Raw genomic sequence first — 19,222 nt, 5'->3', positions numbered from 1 at the left:
AAGAGGCAGAGAACAGCCCATAGGAGGCTGCATACAAAGGTGTTACACTTGCATGTGGTCCACTCGACCTTTAGGCTAACCGGTGATCACTTTTTCTGAAGCTCAGAAAATAACGACCAGAAAGCTGAAGACAAATTCTTTTAGAGCTGACAGGGGATAGGAATGCTTAATTTTCACTCACCAAAATGGAAAGATCTTGCTTTCTGGACCATTTTAGTATGCTTTGGACTTTCCATAGACCATAAAAGCAAACTTGGAAAGGAACAAATTGACTCTAAACAGTGTAGCTATGTGCAGGAACATGTCAGCATTTTAAAGAAAGGCAACAAAATCTAAAATTTACTAATACAAAATTTACAATATCCAGCATCTTGTTATAAATCTATAGACATGAGAAGAAAAAATATGTCCATAATTAGAACAAGGATTTCATAAATGCATATCCAGAAATGACTAAAGTGCTGGATTTAGCAGGGAAAGTTAATAAAATAGCTCCAGTAAATATACATTGTATGTTCATGTAGGGGAGGAAGAATGGGGACACTTACAGAAGAGCTGAGAGGGAAATGTGTGCCATTAAATGCCTGACACAAAGCAAATGCTAAGCAACATCTCCGCTTCTTTCGTAAACAATATGGAAAGAACAAGTTAAAACTAAGGAGATATTAAGAAAGAAAATAAGAACAAGGACAAAAATAAGTGAATGTAAAACAAAAGGAAGGAGAGAAAGCTGATGAATACCAAGGCTGATGTTATGAAATGAACCATTGTTTTAAAAAGGGCTGGGATCAATCCTTGCTAAAGAGGGAACACACATCTGACTACACACAGAATGAGACTACGATTTCTGTCCGAGCCCTGGATGCTCTGCACACAAATACAACGCAGTAAAAGGGGTTTTCTCTCAGGGCAGTACATTAGGTGATGGCATTTCTACTTTTCAAGGAATGTGTCAAACTTCACTCACCAAGAACCTGATACTTTGGCTAACTTTTGTTTACTTGGGAAATTGAAACAGGAATTTAAAACTTTCCCAACCCCAAAACTCCACATGATGTCACTGGGAAGTTCTTAATTATTTGAAGAAAAGCAGTATATGGAAATCATTTGAGAAACCAGGTCTTCCAGAGAAGAAAGGGGGTGGCATTTGTTAGTGAATCTGTGAGTTCAGCGGGTGCAATTGCATGGTACCCATGGAGTTCAAGTGAGTCAGCCTGCTGGCCAGTCACCGCTATGACAGAAGCTCAGGAGTGGATAGCAACAACTCTAGGGAACATAGATGCAAAATTCTCTAATAAAAATTCAACACAAAATTCTTATATAAAAATTCATAAGTTTTCTGGTTCGAACATCACTCCTAGCAGTTTTCAAAAATGCATTAAACTGTAGTCATCAGACTACATGTTGTGTGAGCTTGATTCTAGAAATATAAGAAAAAGATAATATACCAGTCAAATATAATTTAGTACAAGAATTTTTAACTTGGTTTAACACTGGGTAGTAATCCATTTATAAACCTTTTTTAGCGGTCTTATTAATAAAGACCACGGTAAGTCTTAATTTGCTGATTTGTGGACAGGGATAGTAGAAAGGACTACAGTTTAGGAATAGACGACAGTAAGTGGACAGTTGATTGTCTTCATCGAAATGGATGTTATTTTCTATCAGTGACATCAATAAAACAGTAGATAACCATATTTTCAAAATGTGCTCTATATGTTGCTCTTTCAAAGAGTCACAACTCTTTCTGTTAAGAGTGACAGACTCCTTAATAACAATAGGTATATAGTCATACATTTACATAACATGCTGTGTACATATGTGTGAACTTCTCATAAATATCATGTAGGATGCACATACACTTTAAAAGCTAAAGGGCATGCATCGAACTCTAAATTGAATACATGAGATTTGTATTTCAGAAACACCCCAAGTCAAAGACAAATAGATGTTAAGAGCCTCGCAGTAAGCAGGCTATGTATAAAATCACATTTATATCAAGTATTTCAAGGAAACTAAGTATTATTGCTTCAGTGGAACAAAGCCATCAAACTGTTAGGTAAAATTATTTCCAACCCAGAAATCGCATACCGAAGAAAGGGAGAGAAACACGGTATATTTGGGAAATAATGGAGGTCAGTCAGAGAAACAATGGCCAGTGTCAAGACTACAGTTAAACAATAATCTAAGAACTCCACAGCTCTACTGACTTCGGAATATGCTTGGCTGTGAGAAGGCAGAAGGGAGGGATGCATGGCACAGAGCGCAGAATGTTTGGGACCAGAATGTTTACAGTCATTACTAGGTGCAGAAGGAAAATCTGGTGAAGAGAGAAGGAGCACTGGACACAAGACCACAAAGAGCAGTTTCAGATGCAGTTGTTAACTAGGAAAAATTAAAAATAGTACAAGAACTGAAATAGAATTGGGTTCAGCCATATTATATGCTTTGATTAATATCTCCATTAATAATGGACATTTCAATTTTTATATTATTAATTTGAAATTGTCCTTTAATTTAAAATCAAAGGAGGCTTGAAAGGATGTTTATTGGGGTGGTTGAATACTTACTAAATGGTAATGTATCGTCTCTCACCCTGATGGATTAAGACAAACATATATATCTTTTAAAAATAGATTATAATCACTTTCTAGTTGGAATTAATTCTGTGGGAAAACTGCTTTGGGAATTATGATTAGATTGTGAAAGCCAGGCAGGAAGGGCATAATGTATTTCATTAACAGCTCTTAGTTTTATTTGTTTGTTTTCCTTTACATAATTTTTACATGTATAACTGGCAAAAGTAAAAATAATCATTAATAAAAATAATAAAATAAATGCGCTGGAGAGGTGTCTCTGTGGCTAAGAGCATTTGCTGTTCTTCTAGAGGACCCAAGTTTGGTTCTCAGTACCCAAAGGGAAGCTCGCAACCTCCACCCGTAACAGATGTTCCTGCTTCAGACATACCATCCCATTCCATCTTATACTAAAGATTCTATACATTATATTAGCACTCTGTTATTCTGCCCAGCAAAACCCACAACAACCTGTGATATTCTGTTAGTAAATTGAGTCTCTGTTCTTACTGAACTGTAATGTGAAGATAAGATCCATGAGAATTTGTTCTGTACTTTACAAGTCAGTTTCACCACTGAATTGGTTCCTACTGTTTCTTTTGATAGATGTGTATTCTATAAATGAGAGCTGTGACAGAGGCATAGAATATTTACAGAGCAGCTCTCCTTGAGTAGAACAGTATTATAATATGACATTTCTGAATCCAAAATGTCACCCAATATTTGTTTAATTGGTACAAAATGGAGATAAAGGGGTGACGAAATTGAGGAGGCTATACTTCTGGAACTCAAGTTTAAAAGCTAATTTTTACATCCCTATTGATTTTACTGACAAGATTGGATGAGGAGGAGGGACCGGTATTTTGTAAAATGGTAGGATTAAAACATGTGAGACAGACTTCAAAAGAGAAGTGGGAAGCTGGGAAATGAGTTTATGTCAGTGAACATGTTGTGACAGTTAATGTTGATTGTTGCCTTGACAGAATTGGGAGTGACCCCATCTTAAGGGGTCATCTACAGTAGGTCAGCCTCTGAGCATGGCTTCAGGGATACATTAATGAGTTTTAATGAGGTAGAAAGATCCATGCTAAAATGATGTGGCATCACTCCCTGGGTTTGGATTCTTGAATGCAGAAGGAGAAGGAATGTGAACACTGGTGGTCATTGCTCTCTGCTTCCTGGTTGTGGGGCCATGTGACCTCCTGCTGCTTTAACTTCCTTCCCAGGCTGGACCTTGAGCTGAAATACTGTATAGAGTTAATAGAGAGGCTACAGAGATTAGAAACGTAGCATAGAACCATATTTTAGTTAGGTTGGCATTATATAAATGATGCTTGGAGAAAGTATCTTGAAAAACACATAGGGTATCATAGGATCCAGTATACCAAAACTACCAGCAGGGATGGTGGGAGGTGACTGAACTCTTTCACAGTGGACTATACTTGCAATGTCAAGTATGTGATAAGTATTAATTGGTTGGACCTATTCAGTATGTCATCTGTTTCTCTGGTAATTGAAAATGAGGATATTATTGGGTAGTTCCATATCTTGTAATATGCTTACATGTAGATAAATATTACTTAAACTATTTTTCTCTAAAAATAGTTTCTTATCTGTTAACACCTCACAGAAGACTATGCCTTACACCTATTTAAACATCTTCTTCCCAGAAATTATACCATGACTACCTGGTTATCAAAAGTAGATATTTTTCTCCAGTAGTTTTAAACCTTGCCTTAGATTGCTTTTCTCGAAAATGCTTTATTAAATTTACATTTTATAATAATTTATTTTAATGAGTGTGTGCAGTGAATAGAATCTATGCTTTTGTTATTTTTCTAATCAGCAATACAAAGGTTAGGCAACTGTGAGCACTTCTGCTTGGTTCAGTATGACAGTTTCTCTGTGACAAGTGTCATCACCTGAATGTGTAAGGTTGTGTAAGGTATAAGACAGTGAGGATCTTACTATACAAAAAGAGGCCTCTGTCTGTTCTCCAGACAAAGTAAGTGATTTCTCAGGGAGTCAAATGAGGTTAACTGGCCTGATACAAACTCTCCTTCAGAACCGGGGGCTCTGATGCCAGCCACTTCCTGGTGTCTCTTATTCAGGGTTTATGCCCAACCAAGAACCAAAGTGCTCATGAGAGCCACCTGGATGATTTGTCTTAAAACATCCCTCAGCCCACAAGGGTTTTTTTTTTTTTTTAATACATTTTAAAGTTGTTCCTTATAAACATCACAGTGTATATTTTAGTAGCTGTATTGAAATAATGGCTTCCTGACTATTAGGAAAAATTCTGTTTCATAATATGAGATGTTTTGGAAGACACCATTATCATGGTAACTATATTAATGCTTCAATGGTTCTTATTAATAGTCCAACTCCCAGTACCTTGGGGGGGGGCATAATTCTTACTATCTCCAAAGCAGGATCTGCACAGAAGAGCAAATACTCTTGTTGCAAAGTTTTGCTGTCCAGTGCAAAGAAAAGAGAAACTCTCTCCCTACTTAATCTATATTTTCAATGCTTGGATTCTTTTGCATTTTCTTGGTACTCATGAATAATCTCTTCTTTTTTTTCTTTTAAACTGACATTTCAAGCTGTTGTGATTTTAGTTTTTCTGCAGAAAAATTCTCATTTCTTCCTAAAACTCATGTATGCATGAGTGTACACACACACACACACACACACACACACACACACACCTTATCATGTATGCAGGATAGCCCTGATGTGTCTTTTTAATGAGTGAAACCTGGCATAGTTGTATAAAGCTCAATGTGTTAAGAATCACATAATATAAAAATTGATCATAAGCCACCATGGATGAAAACAGAGAACACAGTCAGACCATGAGTTGATTCAGTATTTCCCCTACTCCTGGAGGTGTGATCATCCTGCCTTCTTGCTAACTTTTCATTTTGCTAGACAATTTATGGTTATTGCCTAAATTGGAGTGTGGAGGTGGAAGAGTCTGTATGAAGAGCATATAAATGTTTCTTCCAAAGTAGCAGAAGCTAGCGGTTCGTTTGCTGAGGAGCGGAGCACACTAACCTTGACTCTCTTCGCAGTGGGTAAACCTCACAAGTGTAACTACTGTGGCCGAAGCTACAAGCAGCGCAGCTCACTGGAGGAACACAAGGAACGCTGTCACAACTATCTCCAGAATGTCAGCATGGAGGCTGCCGGGCAGGTCATGAGTCACCATGGTGGGTAAAAACGCATTTGTGGCCTTTGTTCCCTCCTCCTCTGCTTTCTATAGTCCTTCTCGTGGGTTAGACCGTTCCATCTCCCTTTCTACATGAAGACAAAACCTGACTGTGTTTCCCACAGTTTTCAACCGCATTTACTGGGCATGGCATTATATTCCTCGGCAGTTGACACGAGCTGTTTTGGAACACACTGGGAACAAGATGATTGAGTTTCCGTGGCACTCCCAAATCAGTTCTGATAGCATGTGTTTGAATTAACACAGCAGTGACAGCCAGCATTAACACTGTATTCAAATGCCACGGGAAAGCACTGCTTGGTTGTCTCCTGAATTTCTCCACCGAAATAGTTGAGTCTCTGAGTTCCCTGAGCGAGCACAGCGGGAGCTAACATTATAGCTTCTCTAAGAGTTGCACCATCAGTGATACAACTTCAAATTCTTCCTCATAATTTACTTGGGAAATTAGTAATTTTACTTTAGACATACATAAGAAACAACCTAGGTCAAAACTTGAGCCCCCAGCTTCCCCCTTAAACATATACTGTCAGAGAAACATCTTGGTCTTAACAACACACTCCAGCCGTGTGGATGGTGGTCCTGATGGTGCAGCAGCTCCTACAAAGTTAACTCAGCTAATCAGCCTTACAATGGAGAGGAATGAATTCAAGCTCTTCAGCTTCTTAGTCTTTCTTATCTCACGACTTATACAAATTGATTTGGTGCAAATACAAACAAAAGTCTTGCCTTACTTGATATTTTTGTAGGTTTTTTTTAATTTAAAAAAGATTAACCAATAATAAATGTTATAATATGCCTCAGTCACTTTAAAAATATAAATATTCATTGACAAAGATATAGATAAACCAGGGTTCATTTACAGAATTTTTTAGTTTGGTTTTAAATGTATATTAAAAGTATATATATATAAATGTATATATATAAATGTATATATATGTAAATGTATATATACTTTTAATATACATATGTATATGTATATATATATGTATAAAATAGGCATACTTCTACACATATACATTATACATAATTTTATATATAATATATTCCTTGTAAGTGTGCTTATAATGCAGTTAGTGATTTTGTGCTTTTAATTTAAGATTTTAAATATTTTTGTTATTGTAAATAGTCTGAGTCCTTGCATAAGGAATAGATTCTGTCAGAAAGTCTAATCTCATTTATTCATTGTTGTGAATTCATCATGTATGTATTATTATCACTTGTAAATCACATTTTCATAGACCTAATCATGTTGAACACTGTGGATTTGATATTGCAAGCTCTCATCGCCTGGGTGAACAAAGACAGCGTAGGGCCCATATGGTATACAAGTGTGGGCCTTAGGGTTGTATAAGTCTTGTCTGACTGTGTGCTGTTTGAGTATGTTGGTCGTAGATACACTGTGAGAATTAAAGGTAATAGGTTATATAATAAATGTCTTCCAAGCAGCTATTTTTGCTATTTGACTTTAGGGCACTGATGCTAAGAACGAGTATGTGGACCATTCTGTTTAAAGTTATCATTGTTTAACACTGGACATTGCATCTGCCTACTCAGAACACTGTTTTAAACCAGTGGTTCTCATCCTTTCCAATGCTGAGACTCTTAACACAGTTTCTCGTGTGGTGATCCCCAATCATGATTTTTTTTCTACTGCTGGTTCATTACTGTAATTTTGCTACTGTTATGAATTGTAATATAAGTATTTGTGAGGCAGGGGGTTAAAAGATTACCAAAAAGAGTTGTGACCCACAGGTTGAGAACCACTTTTAAATTGTTGGTTTTAGGGCCAACTGGATACCGAGGACCAAAGGAGACTTAGCCATATGCCAAAACCCTCCAGAGGCACTTCAGAGTATCCTTACTAGTTTCTCCATAGGATGCTTCTGTGTTGCAATTGTGGTCTTCAGTTTGAGGACGTGCAAATTCTATTAATTTACTTCTTTATCCATTCATTTATAGAACTCTTGATTATATGTAGACCCAAATAAAAGCCTGAGTTCCTCATCACTTCATATTGTTGTAAAGAAGATATTAATATGGACTTTTAATTAACATTGTCTACTGGCACATAGACCTGCCGTAGAATTAGTGTTATATATTGTAGAGAGAGAAAAACGTGTCTTCCGGAGGCCTGGGGCTTTGGTACTGTCCCTGTTTCCCAGATCGCTTAGCCCTTCTCAAGTGTGGTCTCCTCACAGGGTTGTGATGAACATAGAACACAGTGGGGATGAACTTGAAAGAGACAAGCCAGGGCACAGCAGGGAGGAGTGACCATAATCGTAGGTTTTGATTTTAAAGGCTTCTACAACTATTCTTAAATAGTAGATAGTGTGTCAACCACAGTGTTAACTCTGCCCCATGCTGTGCTTTGCTGGCTTCATAGGAATATCTTGGTCTTCCTCCTGTGTGCACATTTTGTAGGGAAAGGTACTGAGTATATGGTATCAGATGGGAGATGCCCGAGGGGAGGATAGCACTGGGAGAATGCTACTACGGTTGTGAATTCCTCATATACTTAGTTGTCCTGCACCCCAGAGGCTCCTATTGATTCCTTCCCTGTGCTCCTGTCCTCTCCTCTGCTCCTCACTCTCTAGTGGAATGAGTGAAGGTTCTCATCACTATGGCTGCCATCACCGCCATGTTGGACATAGTTTATTGCCCTGGCCTCTCTTTGCCAAAACTTGTTTGTCCCCACATTGCCTCTTTCTGGGGAGAAGGCAAAGGAGGCAGGTATTCGCCACTTCATCCAGAAAAGACTATCAAAGACTTGCTACAGAACATTCTGGAAGTAGAAAGACAAAAGATCACACCTTATGTACCTATATTTCAGTAGCGAGCAATTCATGGTAGAGACAACACCATGAACAGGAGCAAACGCCGTCGTGACGGTGCCTGCAAAGCTCTCCAGGGGCAGACACTGAATTGATAGGGAAGTAGAGGAGAGCTTCAGTCTTGCAAAGCGTCAGACCTGAGATGAGAGTTGAGAGGGAACAGGCATCTCCAACAGCTGATTGTATATCCCATGCAGAAAAGAGGATCATGGGTATCAAAGACCATTAACAGACAATTCACGTTAAATAAAGGAGTGATTGGTAGAAGGTTGCAACCAGGAGGCAGGAAGCTCTGTATGCGGCTCCAGCCTGGGACTGCCATGGTTTAATCGATAAGGAGTCACTGGGTGATAAAAATCAGCATCATCCATGTAGAGTAAGGTTTGCTGTCTGCCTGGGGAAGAGACAGTATAGGCAGAGACTGGCCACATACTATACCAGAGAGAGGGCAGAAAGGCACTGCCAGGCCGAGGCAGTAGGACTAACACTGAAGGCACCTTCGAAAAGGAAAGTAAACTCTGTTCTTAGGATTTGAATTTTGATGGTCATTTTGGCTAAAAGAATCAGTTTGGGGAATGCTTTCACGGACCTGCCTTTATAGCTTGTTTATTTGTGTGATATCTTTGGTCTAGCTAAATGTCTTACCTTGTGATTAATACAATTGTAACACAAAATATTTTGAAAACGAGTTTTGCATTGTAAACAGTAAAGATCCCAGAACATCATGCTACACTGCATTTCCATCTCTAAAAGCAAAATATCAGATTATATGATTCAGGCAAAAAAAAAAGTGTTAGGTCTTTTTCCCACGGGCTTACAAAGCAGTCAAGTTGTTTAATCGGGTATCAGTATTCAAAATATATCTACAAATATTAATAGCATGGCCCAGGCATTCCCCAAATCCAGACATCGCAGTATTCGCATCCTATAGAGGCTAGGGATGCACAGAAGAGATGACTGCAGTCTCTGTATTTTTGGTTCCCTGCCTGTCAAATGAAGAACACCTGCTTCCTGGGGCGCCTGCAAAGTATCACACAGATTATTAAGTGCAAAGCCTTGAAAAAGTCCTTACTATCAAGTTTCTGTCTGTGATCATAGCCAGTGTGGCAGAAAGTCTGTCTGTTGTGAAATAGAACATAGACCAAACTTCCGTCACAATCCTTTTCAGTTCACATGAGCTTCATTGAACTTGAGGCAAGCCACCTGAGCTGAGCTGGATGTGGTGGGGACAGTCCCCACCCCGGTTTCTTTCTGACTGTTAGGTGTATGCAGATATGAAAATCCAGTGCAATACCTAAAGCAAAACTGCCATGCTCTAAGACTACTCATTTCAGAACTTATTAGCATATTCAATTTCGGGGCAAACCCCATCTGCTGGTCTTGCTGCCCTTTTGGCAAATTTTTACTTTTTTTTTTTTTTTTTTTTTTGCTTGCCTATATTTTTCACCTCGGTTCCAGGCCTCTGATGTATTTGTTTTTTGCTTCTCGGGTTCACTTTGAACTTTTGTAGGCTGTTTTTTTATTTGTTTTTGGAACTAACTCTTAGTATTGTAGCCCAGGCTAACCTATAACTTATGACAATTCTCCTGCCTCAGCTTCCCAAGTGCTGTGGGTATAGGTATGAGCTACCATGCCCAGCGTGTAGTTATTTTAATAAGTGCATGTGAATTCAGTACTGCAAACATACATGACAATGTTGGTCATCATCTGCATCCCGTTATCTGTTTTCTTCCCACATCTATTCCAGCGTTTTACCCTCCTGCCTCCTGGCCTCCTTAGATGAGGGCTGTGGTTATCTTAGCATTATGTTTTAATACTTTTCTTCAAAATTATTTTGATTTTCTTTTATTTTTACAGCTGTTAGAATATCATTTATAATGTCTTATGTAATGTTTTGGGAGAAATTTTCCTCTCAGTGATATCATAAATAGTATCATAAATAGTTTAGAAAATGACCATATTACTAGATCTCACCTTGAAGTTTTAGTTTCTATCCTGACATCCAGCTGTTAGAGAATTTCTTATTATTCAGAACCAGAAGATACCTTATTAACTGTAGGTTAAACATTAATTTCTGGTCGAGCCACTAGGTTGTTTATTTTAAAAAATAGCTGAATAAAGAAACATTTTTTATGTTTTTTTTTTCATTTCAGCATCAGCAGCATGTATTGTTGTACTGGTACTCATTGTGCTGATAGTCAGTGTGCTGGTACTCAGTGTATTGATACTCGGTGTGTTGGTACTCAGTAGGTTGGTACTCAGTGTACTGGTACTCAGTCTGTTAGTACTCAGTGTACTAGTACTCAGTATGTTTGTACTCTATGTATTGGTACTTGGTGTACTGGTACTCAATGTATTGGTACTCAGTGTATTGTACTCAGTGTATTGGTACTTGGTGTATTGGTACTCAGTGTATTGGTACTCAATGTTCTGGTACTCGTACTCGGTGTATTGGTACTTGGTGTATTGGTACTCGGTATATTGGTACTCAGTGTTCTGGTGTTCGTTGTATTGTATTTGGTGTATTGGTACTTGGTGTATTGGTACTCAGTGTATTGGTACTCAATGTTCTGGTACTCGTATTGTACTCGGTGTATTGGTACTTGGTGTATTGGTATTTGGTATATTGGTACTCAATGTTCTGGTACTCGTATTATATTTGGTGTATTGGTACTTGGTGTATTGGTACTCAGTGTATTGGTACTCAGTGTTCTGGTACTCGGTGTATTGGTACTTGGTGTATTGGTACTCGGTGTGCTGGTACTCTGTGTATTGTACTTGGTGTATTGTACTCAGTGTATTGTACTCGGTGTATTGGTACTCGGCGTATCGTACTCGGTATATTGGTACTCAGTGTGCTGGTACTCGGTGTATTGTACTCAGTGTATTGTACTCAGTGTATTGGTACTCGGCGTATTGTACTCGGTATATTGGTACTCAGTGTGCTGGTACTCGGTGTATTGTTCTCAGTGTATTGTACTTGGTGTATTGGTACTCGGTATATTGGTACTCAGTAGGGTACAAAAACTGGAGATTCATTTCACTTTCATCTTTGCTTTAGTTCCTTTAATGTTCATCACCAGCGTCCTCTTGTAGAATGTATTGGGTTCCCAACAATAGGTCTGTCCTCAACAAACCAATAATCTAGGAGAATCACTTTACAGTGAGTGCTGAATAAGGAAATAGCCCCTAAGAGATGGTCCCTTTAGGTCTTTCCTCTGAGCACTAACTTAAAGGCCTTATGTGACCTGTGTGGGATGTTGCCCTATCCTTACTTAAATATCCTGGATCAGGATTCTTACTCAAAAGCAACTTTTATGAGTCACTTGTCTACCTTAGTAACGTCAACACTGAAGCCAACAGCAACGGAAACAGCAGTGATGAATGTAGCCCATCGGATGAATTAGGGCAGTAGTTTAGAAGCTAAAGTGCCAGTTTGGAAATGGATCGCTTTATCCTGCTGCTCTTAGAAATAAACTACTGCTTTAAAGCCTCTACAGATTACTATGCACAGATAAGTGCAGAACCGGCCCTCACACAGCAAGGCTCCAGGGCAGGTAGTTACGCTGCCATTAAGGCTAGGACCTCATCAAATAGAGAACCAGCTGCAGGAAGAGTCGTCAAACACCCTGCTGCTGTTAAGCCTGTCTCCAAAACACGGAGGCATGTGTAAGTTACGTTAGAAAAATAAAGTTCAACCGTCTTGGTAATATTGCAGCCTAAAGTATCATCCGTTTTAATCTACACTAAACCTACTTGAGAGAAATAAAATGAGAAATCAGATGAACATGTTCATCCCCAGTAACGGCAACATTTTATATCACTGATCTGAGAGAGGCATAAAAGTGAACTGTGAGTGTATGCGTGTGTGCGTGTGTGTATGTGTCTATGAGTATGAATGTGTGCATGTGTGTGTATGTGTATGTAAGTGTGTTGTCTGTGCATATGAGTGTGTATCTGTTGTCTGTGCATGTGTGTGTCTGTGTGTGTCAGTGTGTTGTCTGCATGTCTGTTTCTCTCTGTGTGTATATGTGTGTGCTCATGAACATGCCACCTCTGTAATATTAAAGAATATTCTTTAGTGCTGTGCATTTTACCTCCTTTTATTTGAATAGACAAGTTTATTTTGGGTAACTAGTATCAGAATAGTATACTTAGGTCTATAACCCCAAATGTTGAAGAAATCACCAAGTCGCCTCTTTGTATGGTTTCATGTAGTACCGCCTATGGAAGATTGTAAGGAACAAGAGCCTATGATGGACAACAATATTTCTCTGGTGCCTTTTGAGAGACCTGCTGTCATAGAGAAGCTCACGGCAAACATGGGAAAGCGCAAAAGCTCCACTCCACAGAAGTTTGTGGGTAAGCAGAACAGGCAGATGGTTTGTTCCTGCAATGGTAAAAGACAAGATCCCATGTGTGAGACATATGCCTAGTGTGTTCCATATGAGAAAAATACTGTATTTTCTCCATCATTGACCCCCACTCTATGACATCTCTGGCATATCATACACACACACACACACACACACACACACACAGAGCCTTAGGTGTATCAGTGTGGTGTATAAGCAGGAACATAAAGCAGATCCTATGTGAATCTAGCATGTTCTTTTAACTCTAACTGCATAAGACATTGGATCGACATGACTGCTCATGCATGTGATGTCTTTTCATGTCTGTCCCTGTCAGCTTTTTGACAGTGTTATTTGTAATATTGAGTCTCTGACTATTTGATCTAGAATTCAGGGGCATTTTAATTGCTCCCAAGCTTTGCCTTCAAATATTAAAGTAGCAGTGTCCACAGAAACTGTGTTTAAATGCATCTGTATTTTGTGGTTTCATCCTCGTTTTTCATCCAGCTGATAACTTCTGAGCTGAAAAGATGATGTGGTTAAAAGGAAATAAAACTACTGAAGCATCCTAACACCAGAGAACATGGCAGGAGACCCTTGGTGACCAGTGGCTGGAAAAGAGCCTCTTCCTTGGCTATTTAAGGAGGACAAGGCTCTGAGAGTTCTATTACTTCTGGAGAACATTTGAGAAGGCTGCTTTTGAGTATTAAGTAGAGACTTAGCAAATCACAGTCACGTTACAACCAACCGAAGAGATTTAGTGAGGGAGCGCTCATGGAAAGTCGATGGATGAACCATGCCTTGTGAGAGGCCACGTCAGCGTCCTAGGTGGTATCCTGTGGGCCTGCATGGCTGTTTTCCATTCTTTTCCTTTTTAAATTTCCTACGAACAGAAGAAAAGGGGCAGGTCATTTATCTGTTTTATCTTGTATTGCATTGTGATTCTTTAGACCATGTCTCATGTTAACTACCGTCAAATTCACAGCAATCCTCCTGCCTCAGCCCGCTATGTGCTAGTATGGCAGTCATGAAACACTGTGTCTAACACTTCATTTAGTCTTAAAATGTGATTAGTTCATGAGAGATAAATATTCCTACCAAACTGGCCACTACTGTAGTTGAAAAGTGCCAATTATTATTATTGATAACTTCTAAATTTATTTGGTCAACTTTTGTCACAGTTTGTGTTCCCCATGACTCAGAGATGCTACTCTGATTCCAGACAGTGTTTCTCTGTGTAGCCCAGGTTGTACTGGAACTCACTTTGTGGAGTAGGCTAGCCTAGATTTGCCTACCTCTGCCTCCTGTGCGCTGGGAACACAGGAGTGCCCCATCACAGCTCAGACCTGAATCAATACATTTAATATAACCTGATCACATTCCTTAAAAATCGAGTTTTACAAAACTACAATATGATTTTAAAATAACAATTTATTTAAACTTGATCATTTTTTTCAAATTTGGAATGCACCTGGTAATATACAGCAAGCCATAGCTATAGCAGTTGTGGTACTATTTCTATGGTTGCTCTTAAAATGAAAATTTACATCATTCCAAACTTAGGGTAAACCCTTTCCACATGGCCCTCAGTTAAGCACTGCTGTGACCTACTACACTCTAGGCTGTAGTTCCTGATGTTATGGTTGTCTGTCTGTCTCTGCTACCCTTGTTATGCATCATCAGTTTCATGCTTCATCCCCTTGACCCCTGTCCTGCCAGCGTTCCTGCCTCTCCTGCCTTACTGTGCTGCTTCTCCCGGTGACATCCCATTGTCCCTTGAGTCAGACTCAGCACCTTTTCCATACTCGGGCTGAGCTGCCAGTGAGTAGTTCTGGTGAAATCCCTCCAGACTTGTGAATGACTGCAACTTCAGGTCAATGTGAAATTGATCTGAAATACCAGATTGCCCAAAGTAGTGACTTTGCTTTACTGTATCCTGAACGGTCCATCCCCCTATCTTCATTATGACCATCTTTCATATGGCTCTACTCTCTCTGTACATGGTATATCTCTTTGGAGATCTTGTATCTACTGTCACAGGGAACAAGATGTAGCAATTCTATGATACCATCTGCAGTCCTGTAGGCTTATGGGCATCCATGTACATACTTCATGCATTTTATTATTCTCTGGGGATTTTTGCTCCTGAGTTCCTCTGTCCTGCCCTCAGGATATTTCCAGTCTTTCACACTTTCCCACCGCCCTTCATGATAGATTCTCTTAAGTTCTGCCGAAACTCCCCTCAATCCCAGGTCTCCACTTGCGTACCCTACCTGCTCAGAGGAGCTCTCTCCTCTGCAAAGATGGAATCTTGAAAAGAATTCTCAGTGCCTCTCTCCATGCGGCCCTCGTTCTCCTCATCCCGGGTGCCCTCAGCCAGGCTCTCTTCTTTGGGCTCCCTTAAGCACTTTCTCTTGGCTTCGACCCATTTACACAATTGGGAATCCAATGAGCCCTCTATAGACTGTGTTCTACACACACGGCTAAAGAGCATCTGCCACTATTGAAACCTAAATCCTGCTGAAAAAAAAATCACTCTTCCCTTGGTTCCTATTGCATTTGCCTCTTGCCTTTTCTCCCAGCTTCTCTGTGTCCACTCCCCAAACCGTACAAACGTATACAATTCTCAGGTCCCCTCACTAGATCTTGAGTGAGAAAAGGGAACTGTCCCCCAGAAGACCCATTTCAGGTTCTGTTCACTTTCAAAATGTTACACACACACACACACACACACACACACACACTCATAGGTGTACTATCTATATGTACATAAAATTTCTTTTCATGTTGGACCACACACACAGCACTAGAGTAACATGTTTTCTAAAGGTCAGCCTAGGCATGTGCTTTCCAGTAGCACTGGAGGTGAAAAAAATGTGCACAACCTAGAAGCACACTCAGAAAACTGCTTCCGAAGGATTTCCGAGGTCCTTGTAGAGGAGAGCGCAGCATGCATTCTCTGGCCTTACACAGCTCTCATTCCATGAGGAACGGGGCAGAGGCCTTCTACACACTGCAAAGGATGAGAATCCAGCCTGGCTCTGCCGGTGTCCACTGTTGACCTGAGAGTAATTTCCAAACACCATGCCAACTGCTGAGGGATGCTGTCAGCAGCCTTCCAAAGCTACCCTCCACCAGCGGAGCCCCTCATGTCTGTATTGCACCCCGAGATATCTCGTCTAAGTACTTTCAGGTCATTGTTACTCATACTGACCCTCAAAGTGAATCTGTCCTCTTTTCTGTCTTGCTGCCATCCACGCCCGAGACTGAAGGCTGAGAGCTCGGCTTCACCCTTACCTTTCTTGTCGTCTGTGTCTCCACATGATCACAAAGGCTTATTCTTTATTTGTAAAACCACGGGCCATTCCATTAACTCTTCTTCTCCTGCACTGTTGCTACAGCAACCCAAGCTTCGCACCACACCTACTTTCTGAATCCTCTCAATGAATGGGCATTATAGCATGTCACGTAAAATCCTGCCCCCCCCCCAATGCTGCATGCAGGGTCACCTGACTCCTCTCACAGGGCTGTTTCCATGTTGAAATGTAATTTCTTATTTGTAAGTCGCCCCGCTCACTTCTGAACATTCCTGCCAGCAGTGCCCAACTTCTGTGCTCCTTTATTGGCCAATATTTCTCACCCTGTTCTCCAATGCTAATGCCCCTTCTTTCAAGAAGTCTTCCTTGACTCCTCTTATATTTCTCTTATTTGAGATAAACAAACATGACAAGCTGCTGCTGTCTCTAAATTTAAGCTCTTTGAGAACCTGGGTCACATTTTCCTAACTTAACTTTGAAACTTTTCAAGTTTAATATAATTTTTTTGTTGCTGTTTGTATATATTTTGGGTGTTTTGGTTGCTCGCTGTTTGTTTTCAGAACAGATTTTTTTTTCTGTGTAATCCTGACTCCTGGAACTGGGTGGACTATGGTATAGACCATACTGGCCTTTAACTTAGAGATCCACTTGCCTCTGCCTCAGCCTCTGCCTCCTGAGTGTTGAGATTAAAGGTGTGCAAGACCACACAGATTGTTATCTTAATCTGGATACCAGGAAGTAGTTTTTTTCCCATTTATTACTCTATCATTACCTAAATCAACTGCTTCTTCAAATCTGAGATACTACCAACTTGTTAATGCTGCCTCTTCCCACATGCAGTACTGTGGGTCAACATTTTCTATCAGCAATAGGTATTGGGCCTTCACCCACAACATCTATAACATACAATAGCACACTGTTTCAAGAAAGCTTTATCTGTAAGCTTTCCTTGTCAAAATAACTAGGTAAATATTTTGGACTTTAAAGGCAGAATCTTTAAGGATGGATTGCTCTGTCAAATAGGAATATCACTTTTTTTTTCTGCTTGAAGCTCTCAGAATGCTTCATGATTAGTGTTTAAAGCCTGTGTTGAAATACACTAATGGGGGGAATTTTTTATAGTAAATGCTAAAGGATAAAAGGATATGCTTCAGACAAGAAAAAGCCTGGAGACTAACAACAGACATTCCGAGCATCATCATCACACATCTGGATACATCTGGTGTAAAAGTGAAAAGCTGTCAGTTCCAAGAAACAAAACCTTGTGAACTAGTCTTAAGTTTTAAGTAGCCTTTAATTCCTTTTTATTTTATCAGTTGATACAATGTCAAGCTAATTTAGTAATGACCATTCACATTCTAATTCCTGACAATTATTGACTATACCTCTTCTATTCTAAAGGTAGTAGCTAAATCAACCAAATTAAGCCGATTTAGGAGTGAAGCCATAGGCTATAACCACATCCCTTCTGTTCTTCTGATGTTTGCAGCTCATGCACTGTGTTTGATTTAGGCAGAAATGAACCTAGGCTGATTTTTTTTTCCACCTGCAATTTATTGATTCTTCCCTAATTCTGAGCTTCATGCAGATGAAAGTTTCAATAAAAAGTAATAGATAAATTGTATACCGTTTGGGCTGGAAAGATTTCTACAGATCCATGAGAACACGTGTAAATGCTTCTTACAAATTCTCTTTGTGAGGTCACAGCCGTGAGCATCTCCACACAATTAAAGGGGCCCAGACACTTGACCTAAAGAGTAAAGTTATTATTTAGTAAAATTTAGCGTTCAGTTAACTTCTTGTACCTTCTTATATTTTTAATCCCATCACTAATTTTGCTCTTTCTCTCTCTTTTTTGTTTGTTTTTGTTGTTCTTGTTGTTGTTGTTTTCTCTTTCTTAAATGTTAGGGGAGAAGCTCATGCGACTCAGCTACCCAGATATTCATTTTGATATGAACTTAACGTATGAGAAGGAGGCTGAGCTGATGCAGTCTCATATGATGGACCAAGCCATCAACAATGCAATCACCTACCTTGGAGCTGAGGCCCTTCACCCTCTGATGCAGCATGCACCGAGCACAATCGCCGAGGTGGCCCCAGTTATAAGCTCAGCTTATTCTCAGGTCTACCATCCAAACAGGATAGAGAGACCTATGAGCAGGGAAACATCTGATAGTCACGAAAACAACATGGATGGCCCCATTTCTCTCATTAGACCAAAGAGTCGACCCCAGGAAAGAGAGGCCTCGCCCAGCAATAGCTGCCTCGATTCTACTGACTCAGAAAGCAGCCATGATGACCGCCAGTCCTACCAAGGAAACCCTGCCTTAAATCCCAAGAGGAAACAAAGCCCAGCTTACATGAAGGAGGATGTCAAGGCTTTGGATGCTACCAAGGCCCCCAAGGGCTCTCTGAAGGACATCTATAAGGTTTTCAATGGAGAAGGAGAACAGATAAGGGCCTTCAAGTGCGAGCACTGCCGAGTCCTTTTCCTAGACCATGTCATGTACACCATTCATATGGGTTGCCATGGCTACCGGGACCCACTGGAATGCAACATCTGTGGCTACAGAAGCCAGGACCGCTACGAGTTTTCATCACACATTGTTCGAGGGGAGCACACATTCCACTAGGCCTTTTCATTCCAAAGGGGACCCCTATGAAGAACTGCACATGAAGAAATACTGCACTTACAGCCCCACCTTCCCTTGGATGGTGACACGCTTACTTCCTGATGCCGTCACTGTCTGTAATTCTTATTTTGTGGACAAAATGTCATTTGCTCTGCCTAATTACAATAAGGAAGAAACAAGGGAAAGGGGATGGGATGTTCAATGATAACTTGGGTGGTTTATTTTGTGAGCATTTAAAGCAGTTCATTTCGGCCATGTGGCCTTGTTAAGGCCTGTCA

At 40.0% G+C, this 19,222-nt stretch overlaps 1 protein-coding gene across 1 annotated transcript in view; it reads left to right on the top strand.

The window, feature by feature from the left end:
- The window catches only part of IKZF2 (IKAROS family zinc finger 2), a gene marked incomplete at both ends in the record, with an annotated part of 45,558 nt that extends 26,614 nt beyond the window's left edge, over nt 1-18,944 (top strand). Inside the window, 3 exons of the mRNA XM_080932900.1 lie at nt 5,651-5,788; nt 12,858-13,001; nt 18,220-18,944. Of these exons, the coding sequence (XP_080789026.1) occupies nt 5,651-5,788; nt 12,858-13,001; nt 18,220-18,944 (1,007 nt within the window). The remainder of the gene's footprint in view (nt 1-5,650; nt 5,789-12,857; nt 13,002-18,219) is intronic.
- Nucleotides 18,945-19,222: the final 278 nt, after the last annotated feature.

This window comes from Micromys minutus (genome assembly GCF_963924665.1).
Source record: "Micromys minutus genome assembly, chromosome: 19".
NCBI lineage: Eukaryota > Metazoa > Chordata > Mammalia > Rodentia > Muridae > Micromys > Micromys minutus.
The sequence above is the reverse complement of the archived record's forward strand: the minus strand, read 5'-3'. Positions and strand labels throughout refer to the sequence as shown.